The sequence below is a fragment of the Chiloscyllium punctatum genome, chromosome 40, assembly GCF_047496795.1.
Source record: "Chiloscyllium punctatum isolate Juve2018m chromosome 40, sChiPun1.3, whole genome shotgun sequence".
NCBI classification, from domain to species: domain Eukaryota; kingdom Metazoa; phylum Chordata; class Chondrichthyes; order Orectolobiformes; family Hemiscylliidae; genus Chiloscyllium; species Chiloscyllium punctatum.
This window is the reverse complement of record NC_092778.1, coordinates 67,458,130-67,472,772: the sequence shown is the minus strand read 5'-3', so window position 1 is coordinate 67,472,772 and position 14,643 is coordinate 67,458,130. Positions and strand designations below refer to the sequence as shown.

At 40.7% G+C, this 14,643-nt stretch overlaps 1 protein-coding gene across 6 annotated transcripts in view; it reads right to left on the bottom strand.

The window, feature by feature from the left end:
* Positions 1-3,764: 3,764 nt before the first annotated feature.
* Positions 3,765-14,643, bottom strand: part of LOC140464720 (uncharacterized) — a 30,299-nt gene continuing 19,420 nt past the window's right edge. For 4 of the 6 annotated variants that reach the window (XM_072560177.1, XM_072560175.1, XM_072560174.1 and 1 more), the window contains 3 exons: positions 13,120-13,260; positions 11,110-11,314; positions 3,765-6,845 (listed from right to left, as the gene is read on the bottom strand). In XM_072560177.1, coding sequence (XP_072416278.1) covers positions 6,733-6,845; positions 11,110-11,314; positions 13,120-13,260 — 459 coding nt within the window. In that variant the 3' untranslated portion in view covers positions 3,765-6,732. The remainder of the gene's footprint in view (positions 6,846-11,109; positions 11,315-13,119; positions 13,261-14,643) is intronic. The other 2 variants (XM_072560178.1, XR_011954970.1) reach the window with 2 other exon arrangements.

The following is a 14,643-nucleotide window of genomic DNA, read 5'->3' as shown; positions in this document are numbered from 1 at the left end:
TCTGACCAATGCTCTGTACGACTCCCAATGTTACCTCCCTGCTCTTACATTCAGTGCCATAACTGTTGACTGCCAAGTGTCTGATGTGTCTTCACTATATTATTCATATGTTTTGCTGACTTGAGGGATCTGTGAACAATTACCCCAAAATCCCTGTCTACCTCTGAATCCCAGAGTGATGAAATGAAATCCTGAGACCCGGCGTGGCATGTGGTGCAGGTGAGTTCCTGTACAGTGTGACTTACCTTGTAACTGCTAAGTGCTGGTGAGGAGTGGGCTGGAGTGATGTTACACTTTGGGCTGGTGCCATATGCTGAGCTGCTGCTTTTGGCATTCTCTATTGGACTGTAATGTAAATGCTTTTCATAATGTTATAACCATCTCATTCCTAACTCTTCAGACAACTAAGTAATGCTATTGCTTTCCTTTTAATCCTCTTTTTGTATAACAAGATTACATTTTTTTTACTCTTCACACTATCTTAGGTACAAATCTTAGTCAAAGGTAGCCATTGTTAAAAACTTTTCACTGTAGTCCTGTACTTCTATACTGGAGTACAGATGACAATAAAGGATATTCTATTCTACCCAGTGTTGTGCCATTCATTAAATACTCCATCTAGTTTCTTCTTCTACCTTATACTTTACCTTAAATACCACCTGTCATTGGCCTGCCAGTCTGACCAACACATGTATAATCCTGTAACCTACAAACATCATCTTCACCACTCTACAAATCTTGGTGTCAACTGCAAATTTGCATAACATTCCTCCAACATTTTCAACTGTATCACTTATATACGTAACAAGCAATAAGGGTCCCAGTACTGACTCGTGTGATAATACTACAGGACAGTCTTCTCCCAGTACCCTTTGTGTCCTATTACTAAGTCAGTTTCTGATCCACCTCGCCAATTCCATGTGCTTTAACCTTCTCAATGTGGGACCTTGTCAAACACTTTCCTAAAATCTACATAAACTACATGAATTGAACTTGCCTCATGCACACACGATCACATTTTCAAAAGCTTCTCACAAATTTGTTTGGCATGATCTTTGACAAACCCATGCTAATTATCACTAAATCTGACTTTTCAAGTGGGTATTAATTTGCACATATGTATTGATGCACAAAAAAAATCTCCTGGATACATTTCAATAAACCTGCTCCCTCTAAACCCTTTACAGTATAACTATCCCAACTTATGTTGGGAATGTTGAAATCCCCCAGTGTACTTACCTGATTAGTTCTCTTACACACCTCTGTGAGCCATCTACATATTCGCTCCTCTATTTCCTGCTGACTCTTTGGGGGTCTATAATGCACTCCCAGTAGAGTGGCTGCCTCCTTTACCTTCCTTAGTTTTACTCACAAAGCCTCATTTAATATGTCATCTCTTATCACACTAATTGACTCCATAATTAATAGTGCTACACCACCATCCTTTTTACACCCTCCTCTGTCTCACCCAAAAATTCTACAGCCCAGAATGTTGAGTTGCCAGTCCAGCCCTCAACCAAGTTTCTGTGATGGTAACAATATTATATTTCCATGTATCAATCCACACCATTAACTCATCGGTCTTACCTACTACACTCCCAGCATTATAGACCATTCAGGCTTGCTGTACTCTTTGACACTCAACATAGCTGAACTCACTGTATCTTGCTTAATTTGCTGTAGAAAAATTTGTATCTGTTTCATCAGTATTCTGTGTCTCTTCCCTCTACCAGAATCATTTAAACCATGACTAAACCTTCCAGATTCCTAACATCCTCCCCCACCTCTTCACCCAAAACCACTACCACCTGCCAGGCTAGAACCAACCCACCCCTTGGTTTGCCTTTGATAGAATTTGAAAATAACTTACCATTTGTGAGGGAAATCTGGCAGAATTTCCTCTATCTGCACAAGATTACCAGGTCTCATATAATCCAAACCATTGTATATTTTGCATAGGTTTTGACACCACGAAAGATTACACTGACTATGAATATATTTTCAATAAATGAAATGACTGGATTCTGAAATACATAAATATCTATGTATCTAGTCTATCCCTCCACCACTGACACTCAGTAGCAGCAGTCTGCACAGGCAGTTCTGGTATAATGCGTGTTTTGGCAGCACAATTTGGCTATAACTTTGCTGAAGAATTAGGGAACTATTTTGGAGAATGTTTACCTCTGTTGGCAATAGGATGATTCCAGCAGGGATCGGTTTGTGCACTTTCTTCTGTGCATGCACCGTTGTGCGCACCAAAATCTCCATGTGGCTCTGTGCGTGCGCCGATGTCAGCTGTTAACAGAGCAGCTTCCTGCGAGAGGTACTGTACAGAGAGCAGCTTCCTCACATTTTTAAATGTACTGTGTTAAATTGACTTTTGTTAATAAATATGGTTTCAACCTTCATTCAGGCTGTGCTATACATTGCATTACACGTCTGGGTGATTGTGAGCGATGGTGAGTGATATTTCTTTACCAGTCTACCCCTAACCCCACTTTTCTCACAGGCCCCATTATTTGAGAGTTTCTCTGGAACGTAACTATGGCATTATAGGAGAACTACTTGTACTATCTACAAAATGCACTGCAGAAATTCACCAAAGTTTCTCAGACAGCACCTTCCAAGCCCACAATCACTTCCAAGATGAAGGACAAGGGAAGCAGATACAAGGGAACACCACCCCCTGCAAGTTCACCTCCACAAAGTCATTCATGACTTCGAAATACATTGTTGTTCTTACACAGTCACTGGGTCAAAATCTTGTAAGTCCCTCCCTAATGGCATTGTGGTTCAACCTACAGCACATGGACTGCAGCGGTTCAAGAAGGCAGCTCACCCCCACCTTCTCAAGGGGCAACTAGGGACAGGCAATAAATGCTGGGCCCAGCCAGCAACATCCACGTCCTACAAATAAATATATAAAAAATAAACTGAGGTTAAGGCACTAATCATCAGCAGCTAATTAAATGAAAGGTGAATTTAAAATACAAATAGCTAGCTGACAGTCTTAGCACTGTAAGTTTGAGCTACACTGCAGAGTGTAGGATATTTTAGTTGCTGCTTTGAAATGCTAGAGTTAAAAGGGTTTATGGGCTCATTAAAAAGACAAACTGCATTATACTGAGAAAATGACTAATGTATTAAATGAGAACTTAACATCAGTTTCACAGAAAGAAAATGTTAGAAATACATAGCAACCTACAAATAAGCCAAGTTTGTGTTTGATAACAGAATCCATAGAATCCCTACAGTGTGGAAGCAGGCCCTTCAGCCCAAGTCCACACTGACCCTCCATGAGTAACCCACCCAGACCCATTCCCCTACCCTATTACTCTACATTTTTACTCCTGACTAGTGCACCTAACCTACACGTCCCTGAATACTATGGGCAATTTAGCATGGCCAATGCACTTGACCTGCACATCTTTGGACTGTGGGAGGAAACTGGAGCACCCGGAGGAAACCCACACAGACACGGAAAATGTGCAAACTCCACACCGTCACCCCAGGCTGGAATCAAACCCAGGTCCCTGGCACTGTGAGGCAGCAGTGCTAACCAATGAGAATTTTTCTCTGAGGATTTAGTATTTTGATGCGTGTTTAGAGTCTAACCCTATTTAGTCTCCCAAAGTCAGGCTGATTAGATTAGATTAGATTAGATTAGATTACTTACAGTGTGGAAACAGGCCCTTCGGCCCAACAAGTCCACACTGCCCCGTCGAAGCGCAACCCACCCATCCCCCTACATCTACCCCTGGAGCTGCTGGAGCCCATGGAATTTTGTGCAAGAATTCTTTATTTACAACGTCATTCACTCCCTCTTCTCATAGTCAGACACAGCCTTGCCACTCTTCCAGCCCAATATACTCAATTATGTGGCACTGACATCATCCTTCCATCAGTACACTTCACTTATTCTTCTGATGTTAATCCCAACCCTCTACAGTTACTCGGTGGAATTCAGTGAAAGTGGAGTCATTGAATTTATTCGATGCAGTATAGTGGATTGTTGAGTGTTGTGGCAGATGGAAAAGTGGATTTGAGACCACAGCTGGATTAGCTATGACTCTACTGAATATGGAACGTCCTGCTGCTGTTCTATGTTCTCTTTTTCTGGATATTCCTTCCCCATGCTGTCACGTATATTCATTCGGGAATGAAAATCAGAATGACTCTTAGTACTTTTGTTCATGTTTAAGTATAATAAAGCCATTCATTTTCTTTCTTAATCTCACAAATACATGTCCCATTGTCCATTTATTATCACAGCACATAAACAGTTAAACATTCACTAACCTGGTTAAGCATATCCTTATTAAAAACAAACCTGTTGCAGTCAAACAAGGAGAGAGAAAGCGGAGGGGTCATTCGCTGCCTCCATGATTGTGATACTGGTTACTGACAGAACTAGACTGTTTGTCACCCCATCCCTGAACAGAGAAGATGATCCTATATCCTTGTCACTAGGACTAGCTACTTCCAACATGGTTACATTGTCCATCTATACACTCCACTCTCCCTCAGCTCACCTGCTGCCGAAATTCTCTGTTCTGTTAGTTCCAAGTTCATGACCAATTTTGCAAGCTCCATAAACATAAAGACTACCCAAACTGTGCTGACAGAGTCTTGCACTAAATCTCAATCATCACCACGGTGCTCTCTAATAATACACTGGCTCCTGTTCTACAAAGCCTCCATTTTAAAATTCTCATTCCTGTTTCAAATCCCTCCGCGGCCTGGTCCTACCCAGTGATTGTAACCTCCTCCAGCCCAGCAAGTCTCTGAGGTCACCATCAGTTTTGGCTCCTGGTAAAGCCTTGATTTCAACGCTCCAACGCTGGCTGTCTCATATCTTCAGCTACCTCCCCCTTCAACTCTGCAACTCCCTCTCAAAATCCTCTCACCTTCTGCTTCATGCCACTCCTGTAAATCTCTGACTAAGCTTTTAGCCACCTATCCTAATGTTGCTGTGTCGAAATGTTACCGAATCACTCCTGGGGCATTTGATCAGGTTAAAAGGTTCAGCATAAACCTTGGGGAAGAGGTTGAGGGCGTGGTGTGGATTGATGCATTGGCTGTGGGCAATCCCGAACCAATCACTCAGCCTGTGTTTTCTTCAATAGCCTTGAAGCTTCCATAATCTTAAAACCTGTTAATGGACACTTCTCGGACTTCTCTTTTATGACCAGCTTATTGGAATCATGTCATTGCCTCCTTGTTTGACCACTACATACATAAAGTCAAAATGGCTAATTTGAATGATAAGTTTGCATAAGTTAATCAAGTAACTAAAGCATCTTTTGCAAGACAACCACCTTTGTCTATACTCAAGTCAATTTACCTGATCTGGATTTAAAGGTAGTCTCAGTAATGATGACCTTGTAACCATTATCATTTGTTCTAAAATTCCATCTGGTTCACTGATGTCCTTTAGGGAAGGTAATCTGCCAACATTACCTGGTCTGGCCTATGTATGACTCCAGATCCATAGCAACTTTTAACTGCCCTCTGAAATGGCTCAGTTCAAAGGTTGGTTCAAAGGCAGTTAGATGTGGGCTTTGCTGATGACATTCATACCTGGTGAAGGAATAAAGGGAAACACTGCGAAACAGCATTCAGCACATTAAAAAGTTACTCTTTTTGGAGGGGTTAGCTTCTCCTGTTTGCGACAATTTGTGAACATCCAGGTTCCATGCTTCTCACAGATGGTGGGATGGTTTCAGCTTACCAGTGGATTAGGGTAAGAATCAGCACAGGAGAAACTGGATGGAGTAGGTGAAGCAGGTACATGAATGTAGTCACATTTCACAAATCGTTTGAAAAAGGAAGAGAGATTGGTGCTCAGCAGAGACATTATCAAATTGTGAGACTCCCAACTAACTCTCAAAGTGAACAGCTCAGATTTTAGCCTGTCCACCTTACATCATTACCCACTAGCTACAATGTGGAACTTGCTCCACATGGAGAAGTGATGGTGAATGGCACAAATGCATTTAAGGGGAAAACTAGATAAATAAATGAAGAAGTAAGAATTAAGATTTGTTAATCAGGTTAGAGGAACAATGTTGGGAAGGATATGTACAAATACAAGTGAAACCAAATGACCAGTTTTTACACTGTGTACACAATGTAATTCTCAGATATAGAGGGTCTGGTGGCACACTGGCACTGTCCTTACCACTGGGCTAGAATGCCCAGGTTCAAGCCAAACCTGCTCCAGACTGTGTCATAACACATCTGAACAGTAAGGTTAAACAATCTAAAAATTAGTGCAGTATTAGAGGACTTGGCATGTAATGACCTTTCTGTATCTAAGGCCTATTTAACTACTTTTTTCCTTGCCTTCAAACTTACTTATTCCAAAATTATGAAAATTGATCATTTACACTGAACCAATCCAATGTCACATGTACCAATTTACAAAGTGCACTAATGTCCCTCACTGCTATATTGCATGGTGTTGTTTACAGTCCATTTAAAGATTTCGGTATAATACATTACATCTCACTTAGTGGTAGCATATAGATGGGTTAACAATGTTATACATATACACAGGAAAATCATTCAGCTCACTTAACTATCTTTCAATTACAAATTAAAACATTTCCAATGTGAGCTTGATTCATGGTTATAAAGTCTGACAGGTTGTGAAATTTAAAGGACCCATCTAGTGAGTTGGAGCCAGACTCTACCCTCACTATAAATAGGAATGGATCTGTTCAACTCTCAGCACAGAAAGGAACGATCATAAAAGCATTCACGTTGCCTTGAACACTGTTGAAGCCAGGCTCCTGACTTTCTCTTGTAGTTTGTGTGTTGAAGACTGGGGCTTTCCTCACCTACGGACAGGAATGAACAGTGTCAATCAATCACTTAATGGAAGAAATCAGAGTTTGAAGTAACATAGCACCAACATAGGTTTGTGGGTCTCACCCTCACTGGTGATATTAAAGTAAAAATATTTCTTGATATCATCAGCACAAAAATGGAATGGGTTCCAGGGACAGCAAGTGAAGGAGATGTGGTGGGGAAAGCTAGAAAGATGATTAGCTGTGATCTAATTGACTACAGCAGACTCGACTGGAAAAGGTGGACATCATTCAGCCGACGTTAATGCGTATTAAATGCTCCAAATGATTGAAGCTGGCTGCATTAATATTTACTTGATTGTGATTTCTTTTGTTAAAATCTCTGTGCAGGAACAATGAGAGAGATAACAGATGAGATGTGACCTTAGAATCTATTTGTAAACTAAAGGGTAAGATGAATGTGAAACGACAAACTTGCAGTAATTAAGTTATTGACAGAAATGTAAAGTTTAGAACCTTTGGAAAACTGGGAGCCAACTCCAGGTGCCTGAATGTTGGGCCTGAGAAGGTCCATCAACTCCCAAAGACTTGAAACTGATCCAATGATATTGGCCAGGTCAAACTAATATGGTGTGGCTAGTGCGTGTTGGTGAGTATAAAAGGAAGAGATTACAGAACATGTTGACAGAAAGAGATGGACCACATCAATAAAATACAGTAAAAGGGGAAACTGTGCCCTCGAGAGCTCAGAAGAGCCAAGTCTTGTTGTGGATCGACTGCTGTTATTAAGTATTAACTTTCTCTTTATTTGTGATATTTAAACTCTAAATTGATTAAGGAACAGGATTCTGTACTTTCTAGGTCAGAAATGATGAAATATCCTGAGTGAAAATGTTGGTCTGTTATGGTACAGAGCTGTTTCCGAGATTCTAACGAGATTTCACAAAGCTGCTGACCTACGTAACCCTTTCACAATGACTGTACAGTATGTACACTGGTCAAATCAATCTCTCATTGCACCACTTAAACTACTTTCATCTTCCATTAATTTAATTATTTTTATCCAAGGAAGTTTTCCTGATGTATCAAAAAACAAATAGAACATAGAACATAGAACATAGAATAATACAGCACAGAACAGCCCTTCGGCCCACGATGTTGTGCCGAACTTCTATCCTAGATTAAGCACCCATCCATGTACCTATCCAAATGCCGCTTAAAGGTCGCCAATGAATCTGACTCTACCACTCCCTCGGGCAGCGCATTCCATGCCCCCACCACTCTCTGGGTAAAGAACCCACCCCTGACATCTCCCCTATACCTTCCACCCTTCACCTTAAATTTATGTCCCCTTGTAACACTCTGTTGTACCCGGGGAAAAAGTTTCTGACTGTCTACTCTATCTATTCCTCTGATCATCTTATAAACCTCTATCAAGTCACCCCTCATCCTTCGCCGTTCCAACGAGAAAAGGCCGAGAACTCTCAACCTATCCTCATACGACCTACTCTCCATTCCAGGCAACATCCTGGTAAATCTTCTCTGCACCCTCTCCAAAGCTTCCACATCTTTCCTAAAGTGAGGCGACCAGAACTGCACACAGTACTCCAAATGTGGCCTAACCAAAGTCCTGTACAGCTGCAACATCACCTCACGACTCTTGAATTCAATCCCTCTGCTAATGAACGATAATACTCCATAGGCCTTCTTACAAACTCTATCCACCTGAGTGGCAACCTTCAAAGATCTATGTACATAGACCCCAAGATCCCTCTGTTCCTCCACCTGACCAAGAACCCTACCATTAACCCTGTATTCCGCATTCTTATTTGTTCTTCCAAAATGGACAACCTCACACTTGGCAGGGTTGAACTCCATCTGCCACTCCTCAGCCCAGCTCTGCATCATATCTAAGTCCCTCTGCAGCCGACAACAGCCCTCCTCACTGTCCACAACTCCACCTATCTTTGTATCATCTGCAAATTTACTGACCCACCCTTCAACTCCCTCATCTAAGTCATTAATAAAAATTACAAACAGCAGAGGACCCAGAACTGATCCCTGCGGAACTCCACTTGTAACTGGACTCCATGCTGAATATTTACCATCTACCACCACTCTCTGACTTCGACCGGTTAGCCAGTTTTCTATCCAATTGGCCAAATTTCCCTCTATCCCATGCCTCCTGACTTTCCGCATAAGCCTACCATAAGTAAAAACTGAAAGAACTGTGGATGCTGGAAATCAGAAATGGGAACAGAAATTGCTGAAAAAGCTCAGCAGATCTGGCAGCATTAAAAGGCATGGGAGAAGGTGGTCAGGCCCTAAACTTATTGTAGTTGATATGGAGTCCTGAAGGCTGCATGGTCCCCAAGGGGAAAATGAGGTGCAGTTCTTCCACTTGTGCTGAGCCTCACTGGAGCACTGCAGCAAACCTGAGACAGAGATGTTGACCAGGGAACAGGGTGGGACGTTAAAGTGACAGGCAACAGGAAGCCTGCAGTCACCTTAGCAAACAAAACATAGGTGTTCCGCAAAGCGGTCACCCAGCCTGCATTTTACCTCCCCAATGTAGAAGAGTCTCCGAAACTGAAGTAATTATGTGTGTTTCTTTAATGAAAGTCCAGTCCTGAATTTCCAGAGTGGTTCTCCTGGGTTCTCACTGTCACTTCAATAAGAGGCTACAGAGCACCAGAAAAAAAGTCTGAATTGGGATTACCTTGATACAATTTCAGGGCTGACATTTTTATGTATTTTGGATGCTAACCCACTTTAGGAACGAAGTCCCTAGTGTCAGTGAAGTGTCTTCCTGTTTCAGTGTTCAAGATCTTAAAATATCACAATATATTCTGCAATGTCTCCAGCACAACAGAGCTGTTCTGGTTATTTTAACTTGCACACCACTGTCATATACTCTGCCAATTAAGAGAATGTCTGGAGAAGACAGATGTGACATATGTTTTAGAGGCAGCAGCATCAGATGCTCACTCCAGCCACGTCCCTATGTCTGTGCTGTATGACTCTATGTTGGGTACTGTCTCACCAAATGCACTGAGCAGGGCAGCCAAACCAATGAGAACAGTGAAGCCTGCATGATTTTCCTTCACTTTGGTGAAACCAGAGTTCTGAGGAAGGAGCACTGGACCCAAAACATTAACTCTGATTTCTCTCCACAGATGCTGCCAGACCTGCCGAGCTTTTCGAGCAACTTTTGTTTTTGTTTCAAATCTAGTTACACTCTGGTACCTCGCTCATCCAATGGTCTGTCTGTCTGTCTGTCCGTTGAAGTGGATGGAATCTCATGGGACTGACTCTTTGAACAGCAGAATGGAAATATTCCCAGTGTCCCAACCAGCTAAGACTTATCCATAAACTAACACCATCACACTGAACCACAATGTCAATATAATTGCTGTGTCTGAATGGTAGGGTAGTTGTTTATTAAACGAGAGTGATTATATTTCCAAAGTCATGCACCAGCTGTGGAGCACTTGTGGAGAACTAAAACACACTGCACCAATGCAGGCTGCAGATGGAGTGAGTGGCAGGTGAGTGCTCTGTGAGGTTTCCTATTGGAGGCTGCACATTGTTCCAAAAACTGAACTGGTTACTGTTACTGCACTAATTATCAAAAGCCACTGGCTGAAAAACACACAGAGTTAGTGTAAGGCATCATGATTTATTCTCTCGAACATCAAAGTTAAATATAAATATGAAGTCACAGTAGGGGGAGACTGGTCAACTCCTTGAGCTTGCTCCAAAATCAATGAGAGATCAATAAGCTGATCTGTTTGTGTTTGGAATTCTACATTCCCATCTATCTCTGACATTCAAATGTCTAACAAGAATCTGTCTTCCTCTGCATTAAAAATAGAGACACCTCTGACTCTACAGTCTTCTTGAGAGAGTTTCAGAGTCGCACTACCCTCCAGCAGATTAAAATTCTCCTCATCTCTATCTAAAAGGACAATACAGGAAGTCCCTGATTTGTGAATGTAGTCTCACACAGGGGTGCAATTTTAAATACTCAACATACAGATATTCCCTGTTCCTATAAACAGCTGCTTTACATTGTCTACATTGTGTTCTGAGTTGCTTCCAATTGCACTTGTGAACAAACTCCAGAATGGGACCTATCCACAGCCCGGGGACTGCTTCTCGTACAAAGTTATACTTCAATTCTACTCTTACTTCAAAAAGTAATTTCTAGGCTAGTATTTCAGTCCTAATTGTATTTACTGTATTTACATGATCTTGTAGTTTAAAGAAACAAGTTGGAAGAGGCACTACATACCTGTAATGATGTTGTGAGTGGGTCTCTTTGGCTGAAATTCAGCAATATTAGCAGATGTTAGATGATGGACCCTGATATCATGCACTGAGGAATAAGAAGTGCAGTAACTTGCACTGCTACTCTTAGGGTTGGTGATTTCTTTCATTGCTAGGCCCCGCGTATTTTTCATTCGATTTTCAACAATTGTTTTGTTCAGAATTCTGCACTTTTTAAAAAGAACAAATTTTACTATTTGTTTGAAAGTTGCACTTCTTCCAGAATACACAAAATTAGAAAAATTAATTTAAAATATATCTGTGAAAGATATGTTTAATAATAAGCCTAATATTTGCTTTAACTAATAAAGCCTAATAGTAACAGCTAGATACAAAACTTTGAAACTGGAAGTAATGTTGAAAACCTCAAAAATTAGAGACTAAACAAATAAAGAAAAACTAACTAATCGTCTCCAGGCACAGCCCGTAAACAGAGATTTTCAACCTTCTGCCCTCAGTGCTGGACCACAAATTCTCTCATCAGCAGTTCAATCTTACTCCCTTTTGGTGGGTGATTCAGAGACAGTTGTAACTCACCAAGGCTCTTCCAACAGCACCTTCCAGACCTATTTACCTTCTAAAAGGACAAGGGAATACTATCACCTGCAGATTCCACTCAAGCCACACACTATACTGACACTGGGTCAAAAAGCCTCAAACTCTCTCCTTAATGACACTGCATATGACCTACCTTTTCCCCTGAAATGCAGCGTTCAAGGAGCTAGCTCCTTGTCACCTTAAGGGCAATTAGACAGAGGCAGACATCAGGCTATGCAGCAATTCCAGATTCCATCAAATAACAAAAACAGGAAATCCTGTCAATCAAATCCACTTGAACTCTTGAACCTCTTTTTAAAAGAAGTGTTTTAATAAAGTGATTTGTCCTTCTGGTTGATTATCTATTTTTAAAAACAGCGTATTGTTTGCGCATGTATGGCCCTTTGGGGCAGGTGTGGGCATTTAATCATCATTCTTCCTGGAAATGTTTCTTCCTGATTTCACTTAACCAATCTCTCAAATTCTATAATTATGATGCCTTGTTATAACTTTCTACTCCTAAGGCTAGCTTTTACATCAATTTAGAAGCTTGTAATGAAAAGAAAGTGAAGACATTTGGTGAAACTCCTGTTTCTAAGAATAACTCTGTTCTCACCAAATCAGAATGCTTGCTGTATATAAGCCCATTCAAAAATTTGTTTACTTATTTTCTGAAGTTTACTGAACGTAACAATTCTTTCTAACGTTAGCCTTGTAAAGTAAATGCCCTGTGTGGCTCACAGGAAAAAGCTTTGTTCTACTCTGAATTAAGGACTCAGGTTGTATCACTGTCCATTGTGTTATTTAGACGGAATCAAGATCACGTGCAATTAAAAGAAAAAGTGAACCCATGATTTAAAACCTAACTTTACAGGAAAATAAAATAATCTGATAATGGGACAATGACATTTTTCAGAAAAAGGTTACACAAAGATATTCACAGACAGGGCACAGAGTTACTAAGTGGCCAGGTTGTGAAATTACTGAATGACAAAGTGATGTTGTCGAAACACATGGGGGATGTAAGAAATTATGAGGAGAAAAAGGCACAGAAAGTGGAACAAACACTTTCCACACAAAGTCGTGGTGCAGGGAGGAAGTGAATGCCAATGCAAGATTGGTAATTAAATTAGCTAGAAGATGAATGATACAATGTTCTTTAAACTTTGGAAGATATAATCCCATATTTAAATTAACAAGGACGTTTAAGAGGGCATGGGCTCAAATTTATAGCACTTGTTGCAATATTTTATTTTTCACACTGAATCAGAAAGAAACATCAATCAATAAAACCACTTATACAGAAATTAACATTTTAAAATAATTAAAATACAAAACTAATTAACAGGATAAAATGGAGTAAAACCAGTTACGCAATGACAAATAGTGAAATATATGTAGTATTATAAACACAGCCATCTCAAGTTCTCAAACTTACTGGTATAACATCTTTCACAAAAAAGGTTTCTCTGTGTGTAGTTACGTATTCTTTTTCATCTGTATTCATACCAAGGTGTTTTATTTCATCAGGGTAACCAGAATATTTGATTATAGGTTGAGCTTTCTGAATAATATAATACTAGTGAAAGAAATGAAATATATGTCAAAAAAGAAAAAATATGAAAATAATATTCTGCTAGCTTAACTGCTTTTAAAATATTAAATCCCTATTTCCAAGCTCAGGACATTGAAAAAATCTGTTGGAGAGATGTGTAACGGAGCCAAATGAAAATGACTAAATGGGGGGGGCGGGGGGACAAGATTATAGAGTCATAGAGGTGTACAGCACAAAAACAGACCCGTCCATGCCGACCAGTTATCCTAAATTAATCTAGTCCCATTTGCCAGCACTTGGCCCATATCTTTCTAAACCCTTCCAATGCAGGACTGTCAAAAACAAACCAGGAAAATGGATTAAGGACAGATAAAGATAAGGAGAGAGGCTGGTGGGAGATGAGGCACTGGGATGAGGGTGGAGGTGGGGAGAAGAGGGCAGTTAAGACAGATTAATATGCTTCTATTTCCACGTATATCTTCCATATCCCATGGAGATGTGGAATAGCAACAATTCTGAACGAATTGTTCTGACTGATGGCAGCAAAGTGAAAAGCCAGACTCCAAACAGTTCTGAATGCTGAGCTTAACCCCATTCCTGAAGAAGGGCTTATGCCTGAAATGTCGATTCTCCTGTTCCTTGGATGCTGCCTGACCTGCTGCACTTTTCCAGCAACACATTTTCAGCGCTTAAGCCCCTAACGGCAACATTCTGCCCAGAGTAAAAGGCAATATTCAGAATAAGATCCACCGAGAGAAGCAGTTCAGGATAAAGACAATCTCAGAGCCAAGACAAAGTCAGAGAAGATACTGAAAAGAGGGCTAAGGAAATTTCAACATTTCCAAAAGGCACTCAACAAGATGCTGCACAAAAGGCTGCTGCATAATTTAAAGGTGCGAGGAGTTACAGACAATATATTAGCATAGATAGAGGGTTGGTTAATTAACAGCAAGCAAAAAGTGAGGATAAATGAGTGTAATTCTGGTTGGTGATCAGTGACTAGTGGTGTGCCTCAGGGATTGGTGTCGGGACCACAATTATTTACAATTTACATAGAGGGTTTGGAGTTGGGGACCACGTGTGGTGTGTTGAAGTTTGCAGATGACACAAAGATGAGTGGTACAGCAAAGTGTGCAGAGGACTGGGAAACTTTGCAGAAGAACATAGATGGTTTAAGTGAGTTGGCAAAGGTCTGACAGATGGAATACAATGTTAATAAATGTGAAGGCATCCATTTTGGTAGGAATAACAGCAAAATGACTATTATTTGAAAGGTTAAAAATTGCAGATGTGCACAGGAACCTGGGTGTCCTTGTGCATGAATCACAGAAGGTTGGTCTGTAGGTACAACAGGTAATTAAGGAGGCAAATGGATTTTTATCTTTCATTGCTAAAGGGATTTTGTGT